A 22955-nucleotide genomic window follows, 5' to 3' on the forward strand; every position below is an offset into this window, starting at 1 on the left:
TTTCTTCCCACGCACAGCGGACACTAATGTTTTTGTCACTTTTTATGGAATCAAACTCAAAGTAAGGTCAGTTCTTCCACGCTTTAAACGCTGCACGCTCATACTCTCTCCCGCACTCGATATATGATCCATTGTTGATCTGCACACAGCTGTTGTCACGAACGTCGCACTCGCTTACGTCACTGTCATGAGACATTCTCGCAAAAAAAATCACGGTTTTAGTAACGCAGTAACGCAGCGTTCCTACGGGAAAGTAACGGTAATCTAATTACCCTTTTTGCAATAGTAATCCCTTACTTTACTCGTTACCTGAAAAAAGTAATCAGATTACAGTAACGGGTTACATGTAACGCGTTACTGCCCATCTTTGGACATGACACATAATTAGAGACTAATCAGCAATTAATAGAGCACAGACATTATTTGGAGATAACCAGATAGAAACATCCAGTTATCTGCACCGTTTTTTCTTAAAAAAAACAAAAAAACAAATTAAATAAAGACAAATCTACATAAACAGATCTAAAACTATTTTCTAAAACTAGTCTCTTTTATTCCATTGAGAGAATTCTGAACTTTCTTTGGAGCAACAACCTCAAAAGGCCCGGTCTCCTTTTGTCTTGAGTGTGGAAACTAACAATAAACCCTGATAAGAAGACCATGGATTTCTACTGGTATTATGTGGCTACAGTTGCAAGAAGAATGGAATCACATCAGGGAAAACCTGCCTTTATGTTTAAAAAACCCAATCCCTTTCATAGTAGGACATACAAATAACACAAGTCACTTTCTGCAGTCTAAATTAGGAGTGATAGATTCAGAAGACCCCAGGTTAAAGAGTGTCCTGTTTCTGAAGCCCTGTGTTTCATCACAGTCCAATGAGAAAGCTGTATACTTTGCCCAGTGGGAAAGGCAAAAAACCACACTTCCTGTCAGGTTTTGTGTTCCTCATTGTGCTCACTTCTTTTCATAGATGGCAGACCAGTGCTTTCTCACCTTGCATGTTTGGAGGCCCCAATTTGTGTGAAATTAGGCCAATCCAAAGATTTGAGATTGTGGCATTCTAAGAGAATAACTGCAATTTTAAAACCTGTGTGTGACTGACCTCTGTTGGTGAAGGAGAACATTGAACTGAAATGTAAAGAGGAATAAACTGTCTTAACTGTTGGATTAATAAATATATCTTTTGGCTCTTTTGGTTAAAAAAAATGTGTGTAAGCACAGGTCACCTTTAATTTGTCAAGTACACCATCATCAAGACCTTGTGACTTATACTCAAAGAGATGTATTGTTTCCTAACATTGGCTTTTTCTGCCAAAGCACAGTCCCGTCTATTGATTTTCTGTAAGTGTGTCTGCCAAGCAAAGTTTCCAGTGTCAAAACTTGGGCCTTTCCTCCTGAAAAGGTTAGACAGATTAAAAATTACACACAAAAGGCTAAAATGGGCCATCAGTCTTTCACGCGGCCGTGAAGGACAGTGTATCAGACACACACACAGACTGTCAGGTGAGGAGGAAAAGGTTAGGTCAGTACAAAAATACCATTTCATCTACTGCAGTTGCAGAATTAGATGAAACGGAATTAGTTTCTCAGTGCCTTTATTGAACTATGCCTTAAAAAAAAGACCCTGGCCTGCGTAGCAGTATGCTGATTGGCAGGCCCTTTTATCTATGGACTCACAAAGCACAGATCCACCAAGCTGCCACACAAAAGCTAACAAAAAGTCTAATTTATTTTAAGTGGTATTGACAGCAATGGTCAGAATCCTGGCCAATGCTCACATTGGTTTTGGGACTGGGATTTCAGGTTTTACATTCATGCAAACTATATGAGTGCAGATAAAGAAAGACTACAAAGACACAAAGTGAAATGGTAATGGAAGAAGTCTGACAAAAGTTTTAGTTGAGAGGCAAGAAATTTGTTATCTGCATTTTACTTCAGAGCTGTATTCTGGATCTCAGGTGAAGACACATGCCTTTTTTGCACTTAGTTAAATTCACATCAGGTACTTAGGCAGCTGTGTATCGGTAAAAAGTCTCATGATTAATTTCTTGTATGCTTGCATAGTATTCAGATCTTTGGAAACATTGTAAAAGGGATAACTATGTGCACAGCTGCATTGGGATGACTGATTGTTGTCTTCAGTCTGGGTTATTTAGTTGGTGTATTGCACAAATTAAACACCTGAGATATCTGCAGCTGTTCATTAAAGTCAGTAAATAGTAACAAGATTTTAATCCAGACATGTGGCAATAAACACCAACTAAAAGGTCTTTTTCCAAACTGCCAACTAGTCAACAGTTCCTATAAGTGATCAATGATTTGTTTATCATTACGAAAGTCATTAGTGACATAAGTCATTTATGATTACTCTTGATTTTAGGCATTCATTGTGAGTATTGTGAAAGTGTTTCTCTGTGTGTGTTGCAGCTCCAGATGCTCCATACACCCACTGGAAGCAGACAGTATTTTACCTGGAGGACTATTTAACAGTCCGAAGAGGAGAAGAGATCGTTGGCTCAATTGCTATGAAGCCCAATGAGAAAAATGTTGTAAGTACTGGTATGGATATATTTTGAAATTAGGAGGGATGGATGGATGGATGGATAGATAGATGGATAGATAGATGTGTAAATGAGTCATTCCCTGCCCACAGCAGGCTGTTTCCTCTTCAGTTTTGTCTTCCTGTCATGCAGGCAGCAGCCCTGCAGTGACTTCAACAAACAACAACAGATTCTATTGTTGACCTTGTCAGTGTCCTCTCCTCCCCTACGGGATGGAGAAGCGGCGCCTGCTTTCTCTTCACAAACACTCTGCTTTCGTAATACCATGTTCTGCACTCTGGTCAAAAAGGAGATCTCATCTCTTGTCTTACTTGTTATTTTCTTTCTTTCTGCTGTGTATTTGATCAGTTGTTGTCTGAAGTATCACTGAACACCATCTTTTTTATTTCTGTCTCTCTGCTCACTTGCAGCGTGACTTAGACTTCACCTTTGAGCTGGATTTCAAAGGGCAGCTGTGTGAAGCAGCCATATCACATGACTACAAGATGCGTTAAGTTTCACTGCGGGGACATTGGTGCCCCGCTGAGTGCAACTCCTGAGCACCAGAGGGAGACAAAGACGCTCTCATGACCACAGACAGATGCACAGCGGGACCGAGACTCACAGAGGAAGAAATTAGACCGGGCTAAAGACCCGGTTTAGCTGGCACCACTGACAATATCAATATGGTTGCTACTTGTATGATGAAGACAGGATGTTGACTGTTAAGCAATTCTGAATGTAACTCTGACAAAATGTGTTAAGAAACTGTTCTAGTCTTGATGAATGTTAATTACTGACGTAAGTATATGTGAGATGGAGTGATGTACTTGTGTGTTTTCTTCAGTATTTGTTTTTCCACACTAACCCGGACCTTATGGAGCGATATTTGGCATTTTAAAATACAGTAATGAGTTACTCTAATGTCCACATTCTGTTACAGTAGAGAATACATTTAACTTTTTAAATGTCATGTACTGTAGCAAATGATTACCAGTAAAATGATTTATTTATTGTTGTATCAGTTTAGCAATGCGAGAAAAACTAGAAGCGACTGAACACCACAGCCAGGACAAAGAAACGTGTAATGTGAAAGGTAATGTGTTTGCATAGTCAGTGTAGTAGTGGTTTACAGTGCATGTAAAATAGAAGGTCTCAAAGTTCACACTGTTAAACTGTTTGGACATCCGGTGTGCTTTGTGTTGTCAGTTCGAGCTGTGATGTTGACCTGCCAAAAACATACTTTTTCCATCCTAAATGCCTTGACCAAGTGCCGAAGTGTACCTAGTTTTGTTCCACACTGCTGAGTTTAGCTTCTTACAGTGGTTTCATATGTAGACACAAGCCACTCTTATTCTGTTGATTTAAGATTAAGCAGTTCTTCAAATCTAGCCTCAAGCCATTTAGTCTATGCCTGAGCATAATTCATGTCAAGGAATCAAAGGAAAGCCTGCGTAACTCATATTGTTAATAATGCAGCTGGATCCTAGACAGACAACAAAGAATTATTACAAAGGGAGTCAATAAAATATTGATGACCTGCTTTAGTTATATCCCAATATCTTGGCTTCAACCAAACTGACGGATACTGAGGTTTCTTCTAGCAAACGTACGGACCACAAGATATGGTTCTTTGGTTTTTATCTCAGGCTCCCCCTGCATTGCACACTTTTGATTCACACTGGATTCAGTGTACTGATGGGGATCTTTTCATTTCCCTGTACTCTTACTACAGTCATTGCCAAGGTACCCAGTGAAGAATTTATTCAGTAAAGATCTGCAGATAATTTACATATCTGAAACCTCGCATTAGTGCTCCGGATCGCCTCACGCGTCACAGATCTTGACATTGCCAAATCCAGCCTCCATTCTTAAAACACACAGATGCCCTTACTTAGGGTTGGGCGATATGGCCTAAAATTCATATCGCGATATAATTTGAAGCATGTGCGGTAACGATATATATCACGATATATTCTTTTCTTCTGTATAACGTATTTTCCTCGCTATAAGGCACACTTAAAATCCTTTAATTGTATGAATTCTGGTTGTGCTTACTGACCTCAAACCAATTTGGGCGTGCAGAAATCTGTTAAAAAATGTTTTAGTACAACTTTGGTAAGCTGCACTGCTTGATGGATGTCAGAGCATTACGGCTGCCGTAGTGAGGAGCTTCACGGAGTAATCTGGGTCCAAAACTCCGCCCGCTTCAGGTCCCAAAGTCAAACGAACACTAAGAGTTAAAAACGGTCTAAATTTTTTCATCTTTAATTAAATCATCAGCTTTGCTGCTTTATCGGGTGTAACAATTAAGTTTAACATCCAGGCATCCATGAAAACAGAATTTATTAAATTTAACGGAGTTAGAAGTTAGCAGGAAGTTAGCTCGCTAGTTTACACCTAAACATTTCATACCATGTTCTGACTGAGAGATTTTTGAAACTAATTCAAACGTACAGCTCTGCTACCACTTCCAACATAAATGAAGACAGAAAACTAAACAGCAGTGGCGTTTGTAGGGTTACTGAAGTTGGACTACCTGGTATATAATGTTGTGCTACGTGATTGCTAGCGACACAGCTATGTTAGCATAACATTAGCACAGTGAAGCTGGAGGATGAACGCCAACTTTTTTTCCACTCGATTAAAAGTTAACGTGAGGGATTCTGGTGGTCAGGGACAAATGCAATCGCATAGCAGGATGCTATACACGGAGCTGCGAGAGAATTCAACATTAATGAATCAATGTTACGGAAGTGGAGGAAGCGCAGTTTTTGGCTTTCCCCATATTTCAAAAGTGCTTAATCTCTTTGCTATGACTGTCGCCCGCCATAATTTGCAGATGATAATGGTTTTAGCCGCTGCTTTCGACCAAAACAGGCGCAGCTTGATGACATCATCAACATGCGCTATCGCGATAGAGTCAAAATCTCTATCGTTGGCCAAATTTATATCGTTTCTATCGTGTATCGTTTATATCGCCCACCCCTACCCTTACTACCAAATTCTAAGCAAAATGTACAATGTGTGCATATGTTGGTAGTGAATGAAGATCATCATAATAAACTCATGTAATTACCAACTAAAAGAAAGCACAGCATCAAGCTGCAGCGTTGCCCTCTGAGAGCACACGGTTTGATAATTGCTTTGATCGTGTGCATTTTATACAGGATCATTGTGTGTACAGGATCAAAGCTATTGGCACAAATAAGCAATATCACGAGTCATTTATGCTTACAGTTAATTCAAATTAAAGGTTATTTATCTATAATAATACCTGCATCGAAAGAGCACCTTTAGATTCAGAAAGAAAACATATTCGGACAAACATCCGACTTATTAAACACAAACATGGCGACGGAATAAGTTATAAAAAATCTATTAAATCAGCATGCTGATTGCACATGTATTGCTTTTTTATTGTTGAATATATTGTTTCACATATTGTCATGTACTGTAAGTTTGAAAACTCAATAAACTGCAATGTCCAAACATATCCACCAGGTGATGCTGTACAATATATTTTTATTTCATGGTGCCAGAAAGGAAACAAAGTCCTCCCGTGCTTTTCACATAAACTGTACACATAGCTATTATTAAGTTATCGGCATTTCCATTTTTTATATACATATGTATGTCTACATGAGAGTAATGTGCAAGATCCTGGCAGTAGTGATTCACTGTTAGTGAGAGTACTTTTTTTTTTTTTACCAAAACCACATTGTTACAAATTACATATCAAGTTACAGGAATATCATTTTCATAAATACTTGGCACCAAACATAGTAAAGTGAAAAGTTGAATAAATATTTGTCAACTGTCTGGTCTCTTGGGAACAAGGGTGTGTCTTTCAAAATAAAGCTGAGATGAGTTCTCATGTTAATACACATGTAGCCTAGTAACTTGCAGTACTGCTATAACAACACCTGTAATATAAAATAACATGAACAATAACAGCTGTGGGACAAATACTAAATGACATTTTTTGTTTGTTCATTAAAAAGATATAACTGCAGTTCACCAAGTGAAGCAACCATAATATCCCGAAATGTTATTTAACACCACAGTTAATCTTGGTCCAAAGACTAACCACGAACTTAAAAAGCGATCTAAACCTGAACACCAAAGGCTTTTCAAAAGTAGTGTTAAATGTAATGTTGTTTGACAATGAGTCATATGCTACAGTTATTCACACTATTAAGTCCACCTGAAATGTTTGAAAAAGATGTAAAGGCGAAACATTTAAACACTGAATTCATATATTAAAAGCAAAAACTCCACATTTGAATACTACAAAGCTTTTGGAAGATTATTAAATATTGGAAATTTGTGAGTTACATTCAAATGTGAGTAAGTATCCTTCATTAAAAATGTCCTAGTTTGACTTGAAAAAGAGTGAACTTAGCTTAACATTTGTTCAGTGATATTTACATCTGACCCACGGAGGGAAATCCACATACTAGCTATGACTCGTGTTTTACTTCATCCTCGTGAATAAGTGATTTTTAAACTGTCACTAGTTTGGCAAATCACACATTTATAACAGAGAACTTTTAATGCAAAGAGTAAACAATTTTGTGATGACAATCAGCACGATATGTTCTCGCTTGCACATGTGATCACACTTTTACAACGTGTATCTACGTAAAGGGTAGTGCTTCTGTGTAAGTGTCAACTGTTTATCTGTCAGCAGCAGGATCTCTTCTTCTCTGAGTGGATACTGACGAGATGGACAGTCTTCTCCTTTTCTTGGTCTTCTTGCTCTTTCAGAATTCTACGAGACATAATGAAACAAAAATGTAGCAATTTCTAACAGGAGCCTTGATGTGCATCATGATGCGCTTCGCCCTTTGGAGTTGGATTTGCTATGAAAATGCAAACGTGCATATGCATTAACTCTGCTCTGTCTTCATCAGTGATTAGTTTTTTCTCACTATGGGAAGGGTCCTCTGGTGAAACCATGATGTAAATTCCACTTGCATTCATTTGGGTTTGTTTTGTAAGTGGTTAAGATGTCGTAACAAGTTACTTTATTTGACAGCAAAAATTGCAGACTAGCACGTCAGAGTACCTGTGCTAATAGTGCTGCTATATGCAATGCATGGCAGTGGGTATCTCTGACGCTCTAGTGTTACATTCGTGGTCTGTGGCTGCTGCTGACACTGTGCATGGACTCCCCCCTTGAGGACTGACAGAAACCACTCAGAATACTTGGGTGCTAACTACAGTACACGTTTGGCTCATAATGGTAAGTGCTGACGTTTGAGAGATGGTGTGAAGGAACCTTTTTTTCATTGTTGTGTACGACATGCATTATCTTCCTGTGTAATTTGCCAGATAGTGATAAGGCGCTAGGGATGTTTGAAAAGGTAACCAGTTTAACCAGTCCATGTCCTCGTGATTTTTTATTTTCCCCAGGAGCAGCTGGCTGGTGGTGTATGTGTGCCAAGGACTGAAACCTCCTGTATAACTGTGAGTGCATTCCATCAGACATATGGCTACTCGTGGGCCCTGCTTACAAGTGCTGGTGTTATCACATACTTTTATTAGACTCTACTGCCTGCAGAACAGGGCTCCCTTTGGACAGGCCGAGTGATACTGGAGCTTCAGGGACTGATCATGCCATCGGGCCCTTCGCATGGTGAGATACCTCACTGCATTTTCAGAGAACGAAAAATATTCTAGTAACCATTTTGTTTTCTTTTGTTTCTTGTGTCCAAGACCAGAACCATAATCCTCACTCACACCATAATGCTGTCTAGATTCACAAACCTACAGTATCCTAATTTTTAGCAGTAATTTCATAAAACAGGTTACTGTTACTCTTTTACTTTCACTTGGGCATTTTACGTGACTGCTTTCTTATTGTTACAAACTTTTGACTTACGTCTTTATACAGTACTTACCACAGTAATTACCAGTTAAAAGTAGTGGTAAATACCAAATGTTTTATGTTTTTGTAATGGTTAATCCAGTAGTATGCTCAAGCTGTGTAACTGAAACTATATTTTTAATGCCAAATTGTAATTACGGTTGTTACTGAATAATTTTAAAATGTGCTGTTTTACAAAAAAGCTGTAGAAAACAGTAAAGCACATTTTTATTTAATGCCAAATTAGTTATTTATTTACCTTCACTGAACGTGTAAAGCGCTATATAAATACAGGCCATTTGCCATTTCATGAGCAGAAAAATAAGTTTTAGTGATTAAACATTAAGCTTGATTAATTATTGACTTCTCATAAGTAAGAAGTCCAGTGTGCCAAGTCAAACTTGGCTATAAAAATGTGGATTCATTTTTTTTTTTAAATTAAATAACATGTTTCTAATATATTTTTGTTTTCTTGTTTTTATTACAGGTGGTCTAATAAATTTGTTAAGTAGTGTATTGTCACATATAAAGATGTATATTGGTGCAGGAAGAGTCTCACTGATAATCACTCCACAGTTTGCCAAACTGAAGTTTCCTGCAGGGCAAAATGTTGCTGAAATGTCATTATTTTTGCTCACCTGGCTAAATGAACCATGGACTCCACGACATTGTACCCAGAGCAGGCGCTGCACTCATAGAACGTCATCTGGCAGTCCTAAAAGAGCCAAAAGGTGACAGATTAAAAGAATCTTACAAGGAAATCTAAAACTTTTGACTAAAACTAAAACTGCTGGAACACATGAATTTCCCCAATGATCCAATGAAGGACAGTAAAAGAAAGAATGTGTACTTTATTGACCCCCTTGGGGAAATTCCTCTCTGCATTTAACCCATTCACTCAGTGAAGCAGTGGGCAGCCATTGGGCGCCCGGGGAGCAGTGTGTAGGGACGGTACCTTGCTCAGGGGTACCTCAGGGTAGCTGTTCAGTGGATTCGAACCACCGACCTTCCGATCATGGGGAAATAGGATATTTCTATTCTATTCTAAAATGACTTCTGTGCTACCTTGAGAAATGTAGACGATAAATCCTACACTGATAATTGTAAAAGCACTAAGAAAGAAACATTTCTTATATAGCAATATTAGTTCACAAGACTCTGTCCAGTAACTATAGAAACTACAACACCCGCTAGAGATTAGAAGGATAAAAAAAAAACCTAAATTATGAATATTAATTATTCATTCATGCTTCTTTTAATTCTTTTCTTTTAATTATTCTTCATGTTTCTTTCATTTGTAGTATGACTGACCAGAAACTAACAGTGACTAAAACAGAATCTCATGCTTAGCAGCAACAACAGACACAGACCTTGGCTAATCTTTCGCCGATACTTTTCTGAACTTCTCTTTGAGTCTCCTTGTCTGTTTTGTTTCCCAGGAGCATGACGGGGATGTCCTCACCTGCCCCTTCCTGTGAAGCAAGTTAAGGAAAGAGCACAGGCTAAAACAGCCTTGTTTTTTTGTTTTTTAATGTAATTTGTTTGTTTTTTATAGCAGGTAAGCAAAATAAAGCAAAACACAAAAATGGGATTGTGGTGTTTTTGTGACTGGTACTGCCTTACCTTAACACTAGTGAGCCACTGTCTTACAGCTGTGAAACTCTCCTCAGTAGTGATATCATACATCACAACCACACCATCAGCCTTACGAAAGAACTGCTTGGTGATGCTTCGATACCTGCAGGACAAGCAGGAGGAAGTAGCAAATTTATGGGTACAGCTTACATAATGGAAAAGTACTTTTTCTGCCTCTTTACTCAGGTAAAAACATGCGAAGGTTTTGTCACCGCATAAGAAAAAAAACGTTTTGCTTGATCATTGCTTCTGTTAGTTGAGAACATTTGATCACATTAGAGAAAAAAATAAGAACAGATTAGAAAGTTTAAAGATCTCAGCCAAATCCACACCTGACAGTGTCTGAAAAGCTCACCTCTCCTGTCCTGCTGTATCCCACAGCTGCAGCGCCACCTGGCTGTTATCCACAGCTATTGTTTTTACACTGTAGTCTATACCTGCACATTCAGACAAAACAAATGACATCATAAGCATATAACGCCAAAGGTTATTATACTTTACAGTTTGATCGTGTTTAAGGCTATTTCAGCCCTGGATTGAACGTTCATTGCTGACAGCACTGCACCCCGAGGAGAAAAAAACTGTCATAACCAACTGTTACATTTAGTGCTGTGCAGGCAAACGCATACAAAGCTCGAGGTCAACCACAGAGCTTCGAATGCTTTTCTTAAACCAGCTAATGTCTGTTTACACTATAAAATACGTACCCACAGTGGCGGAGGTGCCGGGGTGGAAGGCGTCATCACAAAATCGTCGGAGGAGGCAGGTCTTTCCAACACTAGAATTTCCTACCAGGACGATCTTGAAGAGGCGTTCAGGTGCTAAAGTGCTAACTTCCTCCTAAAGAAACAGGACGAACAGGAATAAGACCTAAAGAATATGAGAACTCGCTTTTTATTGCCAGTCAGCAAAGGCTCGCATATTGCATGTGTGAGAAAGTTGACGCTACAACAGCGTGACGAAGCTTACATTCATGCTGTTCTCTTTGCCAACAGGCTGGCCTCTCGGAGACGAGGGGGTTTCCATTTTCTCCATGCTTTGTTGGTGCGAGGCTGAAGACATGCGAGGATGAATATCACTCATCACCAAGTCTATATTGTCTTCATTATCTGAGACCTTCTTTCCTTCATTGCATTCTTGAAGTGGGGTTTGGACTTGACAGTCAATCAGGAAGGAGGGGAGGTGGTCCTCCTCAATTGAAATGATTCTCTGGAGATGTCCTTGGCCTCTTGCTTGTGCTGCACAAAACGGCTGGCATGACCCATTGACTAAGCGGTGCCTCATAGAGCTGGAGGTTAGTTCCTCCTCATCCTCACTGCAGATAGAAAGTAACATTGCACATACAATAAACATTAATACATAAAATAAATAGCCAAGGGTGTATAAGCTTTGGCTTGCCTTCCATTCAAGGTAATGACATTTGTTACCTTTTGAAGACATCTGTATTTATGCGTTTCCCGACACCAATTAAAGGCTTCAAACCCGATGTTTTAGAATTCTTTGGTTTCTGCAGAGTCACAGTGTTTATTTGCAATATGGCACGAGAGTCTGATATTTTTATATATATACTGTATTTGCAATCTTTTTAAAAAGGGCAAAAATAAAATGAACTGAGAGGATAAATTTAAATAATCAAGGGAATGAAATTCACACACGAAACACACCTGATAGCAAATGTCCCTTTCATCTCGTAAATGTTTGTTCATCTCCCTGAAAAGAAAGAAGGGATAAAAAATAAAGACTGAGAACTTCAGTCAAAGTGGTTCAAACATTCAAATATATACAAGGCGCAATTTCTTTGTTCTTCAAATGAAATCTTTTTGAAAAACCTTCTTTATACTTAAATCATCAGCAGAAACTTTTCTCTGTTAGATTCAGTTCAGACACTTCAGCCCATGTGTCGTTGTTGTTGCGACTGCTGTCGTTTCGGTCCACAGCAAGTGTAACGCAACTCGGTCAGATTAAGATCAGATTAAATTCACCGGTCATGATTATGCCACATCTTCGCCCTGATGATTAGGATTCTTGTAATGCTCGATATAGAAATGTTGTCTAATACGTTTTAAAGGAGCTGGCTGAATGTGAGCATGCAGAATGCTCCTGCATACTTTCCAGTGATCCAGATAATGGGATAAAACTGTGCCATTTCATATGGAAGCCCACTGTCTGTGCAGGATAACGATCATGCTGGACGTAAAAATGCAATACAAAAAAAGGGGTTGTCCCATGTTGAGTTATTTTCTTGATGCATTATTCATTCATTTCAAATTGTTGGTGCTGCAGACAGAGGCGTGAAACCGTCCAAACACACGGTCTGGAGCTGATACAGAAAAAAGCCTTTGGATAATCGGATAGGAATCGCTGTCATTTACTGTAAAGCAACATTTCTTTCAAAAGCAGCCTTAAAGGATCAAAAACTCATCTTCTGAAAAGGCTTTGAGGCTGAGAAACTAATCAGTTTTTCTTTGTTATGGGACTGGTACACTTGTAAAAGATGAATTACCAACTGAGATGTTTGCTCCTCAGTGCTGTTCTGATTTAGTTAAACAACAAATCTCACATGAAAACAGAAAGAAATTACTTTTTTGGATGACTTGTTTCGGTTGCGAAAATTGGCTTTGGAGCTCATCAGTGGGAAAGAAATAGAGACAAAACACCCAAAACTCATGTCATGTTTCTGTACACTCCAATTCTTTCTAAAGCAGACATGTACAGCTGTACCTTCTTTATTCTGATCCATACCTTAGCAGGTCCAGTTGTTTAAGGAGACTTTCTCGCTCTCTCTGCAGGCCTTCAGTTATTCTGTATATTTCTCTATTTTAAACAGCAAGACATCAGTGATTATTAATACTCTGTCATTGCATTATACTGTATTTTGCATTTACACTTCTCACATATGACTTGAACAAGTTTATAGTGTTTCGAGACAGTTTTTACAGCATTAGTAATAAAAAAAACAAAAAAAAAACACAACTGACAGACTGTGGGTTCATACAAAATTCAATATATAAGAATAAATGCCAATGAAATCAGAAATACTTACAATATGAGTAAGAGTATGAGTTCTACGAGTCCATATACGTTTGTAAATATTTTTAGATGTTTAATAGCTTATTAACCGTCGGGTTTGCATGACGGCAGTAAAAAGTATGGTGGACATTACTTTGTTTTTACAAATTATATTTATGTCTTCAGTATCAAAGTTTTGCATCCTAATCAATCAGCAACAGATAAGAAATTGAGAGAGCAAGAGCTCGAGGTACCAAAACATCAGATAAACCGAGATCAGTCATCGCTTACATCTCTTTTTCTTCATGTAGTCGTGTGGACTGCTCTTGCAGTAAACTCAGCTGCTCCTGTGCCAACATCAGCTCCTGGGAGGTGTTTTCCAGCTCCTGTGCCAACTCATCATTTGTCTGCTTTAACTTCACATTCTCCACCTTGGTCACATGCTGCTCACTGTGTAGTTCCTGGCACTGACTCTCCAACTGGAGGTAGGTGGGTAGCGAAAAAAGAAAAAAGGAAAAGAAGACACCTCTGATAAGATAGATAAATATAACTGGTTACACTGTCTCCTTAAATACGACAGCATTTCATGAATACTCATTATAAATGCCTGATGTAACTTTAACTTCTATTAATATGAGGACAGCATGAAGCTAGGATACAGTAACATCAGATATGTTACTGCATTAAGATCAGATTAAATTAGCCAGTCATGATTATACAGCCTCTTAACCCTGCTGTTTAGGATTCTTGTCCTTGTTAGTAATGTGACGTTGTCTAATACGCTGAATGTGAGCGTGCAGGATGCTCTTGTATACTTTAGGCATTTTTCCAGTTATGATTCAAGTAACAGGATAAAACAGTGTGCGGTTTCAACTAGAGGCTCAAAGTCTGTGGAGAATAACAATCCCACAGGTGTCAAAATGCCACAAAGATGCACAAAGAAAAAAATAAAATTGGGTTTTCCGCGTTGTAACTTTTGGACACTGTGTTGGTTATTTTCCTACTGCATTATTCATGCCTTCGTTTTAAAATGTTGGTGCTGCTGACAGAGCCATGTGAAACTGTCCAAACACTTGTGGTCTGGAGTGCATTCGGTGCATAAACCAGTAAAAGAGAATAATCAGCATTATCAGACTGGATGCTGCTTAAGCTGTAGCAGCCATTATGATGTGTGGTTGATTGTTCTGCATAAACAGCAAACCAGCATGACCAGAACTAATTTTCAGCTTGGTAATTAATCATAAAAGCATAAAGGTGTGATATAACCTGCTACTATCTGTCTAGCATTTATGGTGAAGAGTGAATTACTTTATGACTGCATTCTGTTATCTGTCGTGTCTCACATGTTTTAACAACTGAATTTACCTCACTTGGGTTAAAGAGTTTCATCTCTATTAGATTTCATCTAAATACTCCAGCGTGGGACAGTGGTGGAAATCATTCTGCTAAATTCAGCTCACTCTTTTCTGTTTCTGGAAGAGTTGTTCCAGCTCCTTCTCCTTACGGGACAGCTGCAGCTCCAGGTCCTGACTGCGAGACAGAAACCGCTCATAGTCCTTCAGTGGACAAAGAACAAAGTTGAAAAGTCAGATTAAAATGCAAAACATCTGACAGAGCAAAGGTAAGTCGACTCTAACAGAAAACACCAGTGATTGCTTTGTACCTGCAGCACAATTCTCTCCTTTTCACTTTTTATTTGCTGCTCCATCTCCTCGTATAGTCGCTGGATCTCATTATCATGTGTTGCTGCTTTCCTGATTTAGATATAACAGTTAGATATAATATTGTGAAATGTATATAAATAACCCTGTTGACATAACAGATCTATAAAATTTATCACTAAAATAATAATGCACTAGAGAGAAAAAGCTTCTGTAAATGATTTACACAGTGATTAAGGAGCTTTGTCGCAGCACTGTCAGTCATTCAAATCTGAAAAACCTCCAATAATATTTCAACCTTTCATGACGACTGCATCAAATATACATGAATGTTTTCTGACCTTTTGAGAGCACTCTCCATCTCCCTCTTCTCCTGGTTGGCTTCTCGGATCTGGGATGTCACTCTACCTAGGAAGTCCTCGAAATTGGATAAAAGGTGTGGTTCATCCCGGCGCAGCTGGGCCCAAAGACTGCGCACTTCAGCAGGACTGATGGGACAAAATTAAGCAGATAATTGCAGCGGCTAAGCCAATTCATTTACTGATATCAGATGTCTTTGTCACAAGGATTCATGAGGAAATAAGTACCGTTATTTGGAAGAAAAATAGAAGTAATGCGGTGGGGAATGTTAGAGATTTTACCACAGCAACAGCACATGACAATAACAATGAAGAAAAGCAGCTCCTCCGTAATCACATAATTTTTAAAAGGATATTTTATGTTTAACCTTGAGAAATCGATAATTATTATTGCACTGTAAGAATCTAACTATAACGCTCTTCATGCTGGTTTAAATGTTTTTTATGTGCTTCAATGTCTACAACCAATGCATTAAGAAAACAGAAATAGCATTAAGTCTGAAAATCAGAGTCAGAGGTTGTTTTTACACTGTCACCTCGTCCATATAATAAACTCTACAAACATGAAAATTTAGTATTTTCTAGTCGAGAAGTTGCAGCTGTTCACAGTGAAGGAATTCTTACGATACAACTTTTGATTTTTGCTTGGAAAGCATTTGCTTCAGAGCTTAAATTATGTTTGGCGAGCTCTCTGTGTCTGACCCTGAGGTACACAGAAGTGTATGTCACCCCCAACCACCGCCACTGGCAGGAGTCGCTATAGTAACCTCTCCTCACAGATTTTTACTAATCAGCTTCTGAGCAGGTCCTTTGCTTCTGATTTGGTCTTCATCCAACCTGGTACGGCCTATTGTCTTCTGACAACTGACCCTGTAGTACCATATGCACACTCAGAAATGTTCCCGTTCGCCTCTGTTCCCTGGCAACGACTACATGCTACATTTATACTGTTAGTTCATCTCTATTTCCCTCATTTAGTTTATCTTGCTATAAAATTTGCTGTATTTTATTTTAGATCGCCTAACTCTATTTTCAGTTTATTTTATCTGGGTGCTAAAAAACAAACAAACAATGACTTTAAGGTGGGTATCATGTAGTTGGTGCAAAATTATAGCATTTGATTTGAAATGGGACACTAATACTGAAAGTCACAAGCTGCTGTGTGAAGGTTCTCCATCCTGAAAGTCTTTCACACCTTCAGACCCTGAAATTGCTAAATATTGGTCAAAGACCAAACAGCTTTAGGTCAATGCAGGTGGAGCCCCCAATGCCCTCCTAAGCGGCTGTAATCAGAATCACTTTATTCATCCCAGTGATATTATGTGGTCACAGTTTCTCCAACACAGTAATAATAGCAACTAACTAAACTAAATTAAATAATACAATTTATTATATATTGCAAATATAATTACAAAATATGGAAAATATAACAACAGCTTTAATAAATACAAAAAGCTGTAATTATAAATATCCCAGTACATTACACAAAATGAAAAATATATTAAATAAAAGCAACAAGTGTTGATTTCTGGAACATCTATAACCTGTTACATTCTGTTCCTACTATGGAACAGAACAACAACAGCTTATCAACATGCCTTTAAGTTATTAGACTAAGAAAGTCAGAAACATTTTGAAATATTTATTCTCCAGGTCTGCCCAAAATCAATATCAGTTAGTGCTGCACAAATTCATCTGAACTAAAATGTCATTGTTCACCTCTAACCAGGTAGGTGGAAGCCAACAGGATGTGTAAGTCTGGCATCCACCTCCACTACTGTTTGCTTTTATTGAGTTAGAGTTGCTTGTTAAAGGTTAGTCTAGTCATGCATTTCGTAAGAGTCTGTCACTACATAGTTTTCATGCTAACAAAGAAAACTCTAAACAGACCTCAACAGCAGTTACAAAGAAGCAGTCATGAAAGAGGAAAAAACATGAAAGCTTACATTAATGAGGTTTGTGAAGGCAGTTTTAAGTATAAAGATTTTGAGAAAGTCAAGCTTCTTTGAAAATCTTAAGGCGTAACACTAAATTACTATGTTTTTAATGTAATCATATAAAAATGACTTGAAATTTTAAGCAGACATACTCTACCAAGAGGCAAGAGGTTTGCTTATAAGAGGAAACAAAGTTTTTCTCATGCTGATTAAAGTGTCAGGCTTTAAATAGGTTTTCATTTCAAATTTAATGTACAAAATGCACAAAGGTGTGCAAAGACACTCATACAGTACTCACTCTTCAAAGACATTGTTAGCTCCAAGGCTCTCCATAAGCATGCAAAAGTGTTTTTCCTCCTCATCCTCTTCTGCTTTTGCCAGGCCCTCTTCTCTGTGTGTCTGGTACAGGACCTCTGGCAAGCTGTTCTTCTCCCCCATGACTTCTTCTTCAGCAATGGTATTACCAAACAAAAAGGAACCTAAAAAAAGATCAAGAGCTTAGATGATTAATAAGAAGTGTGATGCTCCTATTTGAACATGAAACGGAGAGAAAACGTACTAAAGCCAGAGGAGAACTCTTCCAGGGTGAGGTATCCGTTGTTATCAGAATCAAGGGTATCAAATACATTCTCCAACTCCTCCGCACTTAGAGGAAGCTCACTGTTCAGCCTCTGTTAATCAAGACAGAAAATACAGCAGATATTCAAGGACATTATTAGTACTGAAACTTAACAGTAGAGTTTTATAAGGAGAGTCGTGCGCAGTGGAAATTGTGAGCTAAGGAACAGTCAGGTTATTTTCCTTTTATTCCTGGTGATTCTAAATTGAACCAAATAAGCTCTAGAGCTTCTTTAACAGATATATATCTTGTTTAGCAAAACACTGTTTCACACTCATGCAGTGAAACAATCTTTCTCGTGTAGATACAGCCTTCAGTTTGTGACCATTGGCATCTCCACTGGAAATGATGGCGATGCAAGACTATCAATCTCTCATAATCTTTCAGAATTTAAGGCTTTAAAAGGTTAATCCAAAGGAACGTGGGAAAGAGAGATTCTCCTAAAGAACTGCACATGACAGCAACTTCTTTTCTTTAACAAAAGCCAACACAGCCACACCTCTGCAAGCAATTTGAGTTTATGTGATGTTTACACTGTTGCAAATGTTGACTGATGCGCACCCTTAAAATCTAGGGCAGGGACACAGAAATGATACCATCTTTCTACAACTATCAGCTGTTCCTCTGAAGTGTTATCTGAAGAACATATCCCTTATGTTGGCAAACAGTTCAACTGTAAAGCCATCCCCTTCGTGATCGTGGTTGGAAATGGATTTTAAGCTGTGAAGCAAGTGAAAATGACTCAGCCACTGAAATTACAATGTCAACAGTGAAAATAAACTTAAGCAGCGCTGTTTATTTAGCTGTTATATCGTCACAGTCGTTGTCAGCTGAAAGCAAAGTGTGAAAACAAACCCTGTAACACGACAAGTATTGCCTTTAAGTAGAGAGCAGTCAGTGCAGATGTTCATATAAATAATTTTGAGGACTGGACTCTCATCATCATTACTAGTTAAATTAGAAACCATTATCATAAACCGCAGATCAAAGCTTATCTTCTACGTGTTTGTCCTCCTCAGAGCAAGAGCCTAGAAGTGCTTCATCAAAGTGTAAGCCGTGGCCTGGATGAATATCTGAGGGGCAAATGAATCTGCACAATAATGTGAGTGGAGGAGCTGCATGACAAAGCTTCCGCGTGGCTCTCTGTCTCTGAGTGTCTATTATGTCGCTTTGAAAAGGGTGTGCATGTCGTATCCGTGTCCTGTTCAGCATCATTAATGAGTGTGCGGACACATCCCTGCATATTATTCTGGATAAATGATGACCTGTTATCTCTAAACACAATAAAAATGTGATGTGTAAACTGTGGTTTTAGAATAATGATTGAAACAGTGCAAAAACGTAACTGATTAGGAATGATTAAAGTTGGTAGTAATGATGTTTTCTAATTCTTCTGCTGGCTACTATGAAATAAATTATTTTTAGTAATGTTAAAACAGATTATAACACTAGTTTAAAGATAGCAGAACTTTATCAGTCGTCCTTAAACCAGAAGCCTCACCTGCATGTCCCGTCGGGTGATGAAACCCTTGTTCTCGATGTCGCACATCTGGAAGAACTCGTGGGTTTTCTCCAGAATAGTGTTCTGTCCAACGTTCCCGTTCCCACTCGTACTTGCCTCATCATTGCTTTCTTGGCTTTGCCAGGCGGTATGGGCCAACATGGAGTTCATGGCACTGGTGTTGGCAAATGGAGCAGTAAAAGCTGCCATGGTAACTATGAGTTTGTTGATAGAAGACCGTTTTCCACGTCCTTCATATGAGCCAGGTACAGACTGAGGCGTGCAGGAAAAAGATCCCAAACGAGTGGAGCTTTAGTCTGCTGAACATCTGAGGCTTTCACCAATGTCACCGACTGTCATCTCTTAGCAACCACCTCTTTAATTACCAGCTCAAACCTATGAGAGAGACAAAAAGAGTGTTCAGTTATGACTGCTTTCCCATTAAATATATCTTTTTTTGTTGTTCTATATGCAAAAGTACATAAAATTGTATAGAAATTAGAGATTTGCATGAAGTGCAAACATGAAAACATGAAGTCTATAAAAGGGAGTTTTGTTTGATACATCTAATTAAACTAATATTAATTGGTTACAATCGTATAACAGACAAGAATCACTCATTTAAAATGTGTAGTTCCTTTCTCTCTTTCTGCTACAAATCCTGATTCTGTTTTTGACTTACATAGTACTAGCTGCACACCTAAAACTACTGCTGCTCTTCTCTTTACATTCAGGGATGACGGCTGCTGCTGAAAGTAATGTCATCTGACAAGTAAACCCAAAACTGCAGCTGAAACTTGTGGTATGACGAGGGTGGTCTTTACCAGGAAATATTGACTGATTACTCTATTACTGGTGGGTTTTATGCAGACAACAGTTCTGTGTGCATTGGTTTGGAAGACTGCCTTCAACTTGTGCACCGTGACTTTGCTCAATCGATTTATAAACGGCAGCTTCTGAAGCTGTGTGTGATGACCTACGCAAATGCAGACATGTGGAACAGACAGAGGAAAAATCTGACATGCATGTAGGCAGGTAAAAGAACAGATGAGAAAGCAGGTTCAGACACACACTGGCAAACCCACATGGAAGGACAAGTCAAATGATTCATATTTGCTTTGCTCATAAAGTTGACTTAAAAATGTCTGTATTATATTTAATCTAAACTGGTTTGGCAAACCTTGACGATAAAGTAAACATTTTACCACAGATTTAACTTTTTACATTTATCTATTACAGCATTTGGTGTTCAGCCATCTCAATGGTTGCATAAACTGGTAAGCAATATTAGCTATTGTTTAATATGCAACAATTGTGTAACATTTAGCATGTCAAGCCTCATGAGGTCTATGCAAAAAGACAATGATTAAGAATTTCAGAGGAAACAAGAAAGGGAACTAAGGTGAATTGCTCTTTTTTCCTCAGGCTCATAATATCAACAATAATATTGTCTATAATCGTTCCAGCCTTTAACCACATAAGCACACAAGGTTAATGCCTCCTGTGTTAAAACTTGGAAATGTTGTCAATACTTTTAGAGAAAACAAATAAATACTTTTTTAAAAAACCTACCTATGTAATGCCTGGATCCTTGTTTTCACTGCCAGAAAACTGTCCTTTTCCTAAGATCCAGTGTTTAAACACATAAAAGGTACCTGCTTTGCATAGCTGCCTTATCTGTCTCTGGGGTTGGCATGTAACAGCTGTTAGAGCTACCGCAGTTAGCAACATTTAAGCAAACATTGTGGTCAGGGCTAGACTGAGACAATTTAAGTTGTTGGTCTCCAACTAAACACAACAGCCATAACCTTTATTTTCCATTCTTTCAACTAGCCTGTCACAGATCAATAACTGGCAAAACCGAGGTGCCATTTCTCAGACCTGTTCATGACAACTACAATTAAATATAAAGTCTAATAATAATAATCCTCTTGAGAAATTTTTTAACAAGTTGACTAAAAAAAGTGGACTTTTTTGCAACACATCTTCAGAATATTTCACAACATGTAAACTGTCCTCTGCTTTCTTCCTCTTATAAAAATTGGTCACAAGTGTCACACTTATTTTGAACCTGTATTTACAGAAAATACATTTTAATGCACAGCTTAAAACAAATGACTGGGACTGTTTTTATTTAAGTTCAGCGGGTCATAACCTCCTGTCTTCTGCCAAGTCGTTCAATGTTTTTATATCGCTGCATGTGTCGGCAGAATATTTCACGTATTACAGGCTGCCAAACAAACATATTCACTCAACTTCCTAAAAAGTCAACAGCATCTAAATATAACAACCGTCGATTTTCCGCCACAGGGTGGAGTATGTCCAACTTCAATTTGTTAAATAAATACCAGTTACACCTGTCAAGCAGTCAAATTAATCGTCACATGCACATTGTACATATAGCGAAAAGAAAGCGGGGACGACGCTTGTGGTAAACGAGACAAAGCTAAGAGAAAAGAATAGCTCAGGTTTCAGTTCACGTGTGGCTTGACAAGTTAAAACGTAATGTTTACTTCATTTCCGATGTTGTAAAACTTCCTGCGGCAACTGAAATCTTCTCAATATAAAAATACTGCAATAACAACAGTGCAAACAAACGTACTGCATGAACATATTAAAAAGTCTTCCCGAAAACATACAGTTGTAACGTTTGGCTAGCAGCAACGACAATGTGCATCCTGTTACTAAGTATTTAGCGGGGAATGGGTAAAGTACGTACCCGTGACTAAAAAGTAGAATTCAAGTAGAAGAAAATAAATATCTTGCGCTGTATCGGCCTCATTCGCTTCATATGAAGTTCACTGTTTACTATAAACTCCCTTGTGTGGTTGGGTGTGTGTGTGTGTAAAGGAACTTGAGTGAGCAGCACTGACGGGGCAAACTCGGAGGGAGGGACTTCAGCCAAGTCATCGCTGGTAACCGTAGCAACGGTAACAAGGAAGTCCACACGCGGTAAGCGGCCACTCAGGAGCCACCGTCATCCGCGAGGAAACTTATACATCTTGTAAGATGTGTTATCTTTCTTGGTAGTAGTAGCAGTATTTCCTCATACTACACTAACTTTGTAAAGTATGAGGAAATAACCCAAATTCGTAAGAGAATGTGCCCTGCAGTCGCTGCTTGTTTTAAGACACAAAAGAGAGGTCGTGTCGTTGTTTTACAGGTTGTGTTACAGGTTTTACGTGTAATGAATCCAGGCACGTGCAGAGGGGGGGGGCTAGAGGGGCTTGAGCACCCGCCCCTTTCCTGATGGGTGCCCAAAGTGCCCTTTTGTTGAGGCAACTTTTTAAAAAAAAATTATTATTTTTTTTTTATGTGTGTGTGCGTGCGGAGTCCTGTCTGTGCTCCTCAACAATAATATTTAACTATTAATCACAGTTTTGCTAAATAAAAGGATCTGGCTTGCATCAGTCACATGATCACATTTAACCAATGATCGCTCTTGATGGCAGAACGCGCTGGTTACGAGCCGGGAACGAGCTCACAAAGAGCACGCGCATTTTTAGCGGTCCGGAGCTGTAGGAGAAACACAAGTTAACTCAGAGACACAGACTGATGCGACAAAACCAGTAAGTAGGTGTACAGCGTACACTGTAGTGTGTAGCACCCAGGAGTAGCTTATTACGTACACGTTGGTAAGCTGTCTTGTGGCAGCTGACGAACTGAAACAAACGAGCGTGCTGTGTGTGCAACAGCGCGACAAACATTACCTGTACGGTGTACATTTTAGGACATCGTCAGGTATCAGACAAAAAATTGTCAGGTATCAGAAAAAAAATTGTCAGGTGTCAGTTGTCAAAAAAAAAATTGTCAAGTATC

The 22955-nt window shown here is 38.6% G+C and overlaps 2 protein-coding genes across 6 annotated transcripts in view; one reads left to right on the top strand and one right to left on the bottom strand.

Annotated features, from left to right (window-relative positions):
- LOC309711248 (protein arginine N-methyltransferase 8-B) overlaps positions 1-22955 on the top strand; it is a 206582-nt gene that overhangs the window by 46584 nt on the left and 137043 nt on the right. For 3 of the 4 annotated variants that reach the window (XM_082541428.1, XM_082541427.1, XM_082541426.1), the window contains exons 9-10: positions 2431-2552; positions 2975-5943. In XM_082541428.1, coding sequence (XP_082397554.1) covers positions 2431-2552; positions 2975-3058 — 206 coding nt within the window. In that variant the 3' untranslated portion in view covers positions 3059-5943. Of the gene's footprint in view, positions 1-2430; positions 2553-2974; positions 5944-22955 lie in introns of those variants that run through there. The other variant, XR_014277917.1, reaches the window with a different exon arrangement.
- On the bottom strand, positions 6084-22053 carry cracr2aa (calcium release activated channel regulator 2Aa). Of its 2 annotated transcripts, XM_082541425.1 has the most exons (19): positions 21856-22053; positions 20709-20819; positions 19137-19532; positions 17576-17687; positions 17315-17495; positions 15062-15208; positions 14723-14813; positions 14520-14615; positions 13351-13538; positions 12793-12864; positions 11715-11760; positions 11478-11557; positions 11020-11365; positions 10758-10890; positions 10406-10487; positions 10039-10153; positions 9786-9887; positions 9054-9130; positions 6084-7317 (listed from the first exon to the last, which is right to left on the bottom strand). In XM_082541425.1, exons 3-19 carry the CDS (start codon positions 19344-19346, stop codon positions 7230-7232), a joined length of 2166 nt encoding a protein of 721 aa, XP_082397551.1. In that variant the 5' UTR covers positions 19347-19532; positions 20709-20819; positions 21856-22053; the 3' UTR covers positions 6084-7229. The 2 variants fall into 2 exon arrangements, with proteins under 2 accessions (XP_082397551.1, XP_082397550.1); XM_082541424.1 differs by lacking the exon at positions 20709-20819 and having other exon boundaries at positions 21856-22052.

Source organism: Aulonocara stuartgranti (genome assembly GCF_965226115.1).
Source record: "Aulonocara stuartgranti genome assembly, chromosome: 7".
NCBI classification, from domain to species: Eukaryota; Metazoa; Chordata; class Actinopteri; order Cichliformes; family Cichlidae; genus Aulonocara; species Aulonocara stuartgranti.

Excerpts from the sequence above, each read along its gene's own strand:
- cracr2aa (XM_082541425.1), bottom strand. The coding sequence starts at position 19,346 with ATGGCAGCTTTTACTGCTCCATTTGCCAACACCAGTGCCATGAACTCC. Across the intron at positions 17,688-19,136 it reads TCACCCGACGGGACATGCAG|AGGCTGAACAGTGAGCTTCC; the intron begins GTGAGGCTTCTG and ends CTTGATTAACAG. Across the intron at positions 11,366-11,477 it reads AATACAGATGTCTTCAAAAG|TGAGGATGAGGAGGAACTAA; the intron begins GTAACAAATGTC and ends TTCTATCTGCAG.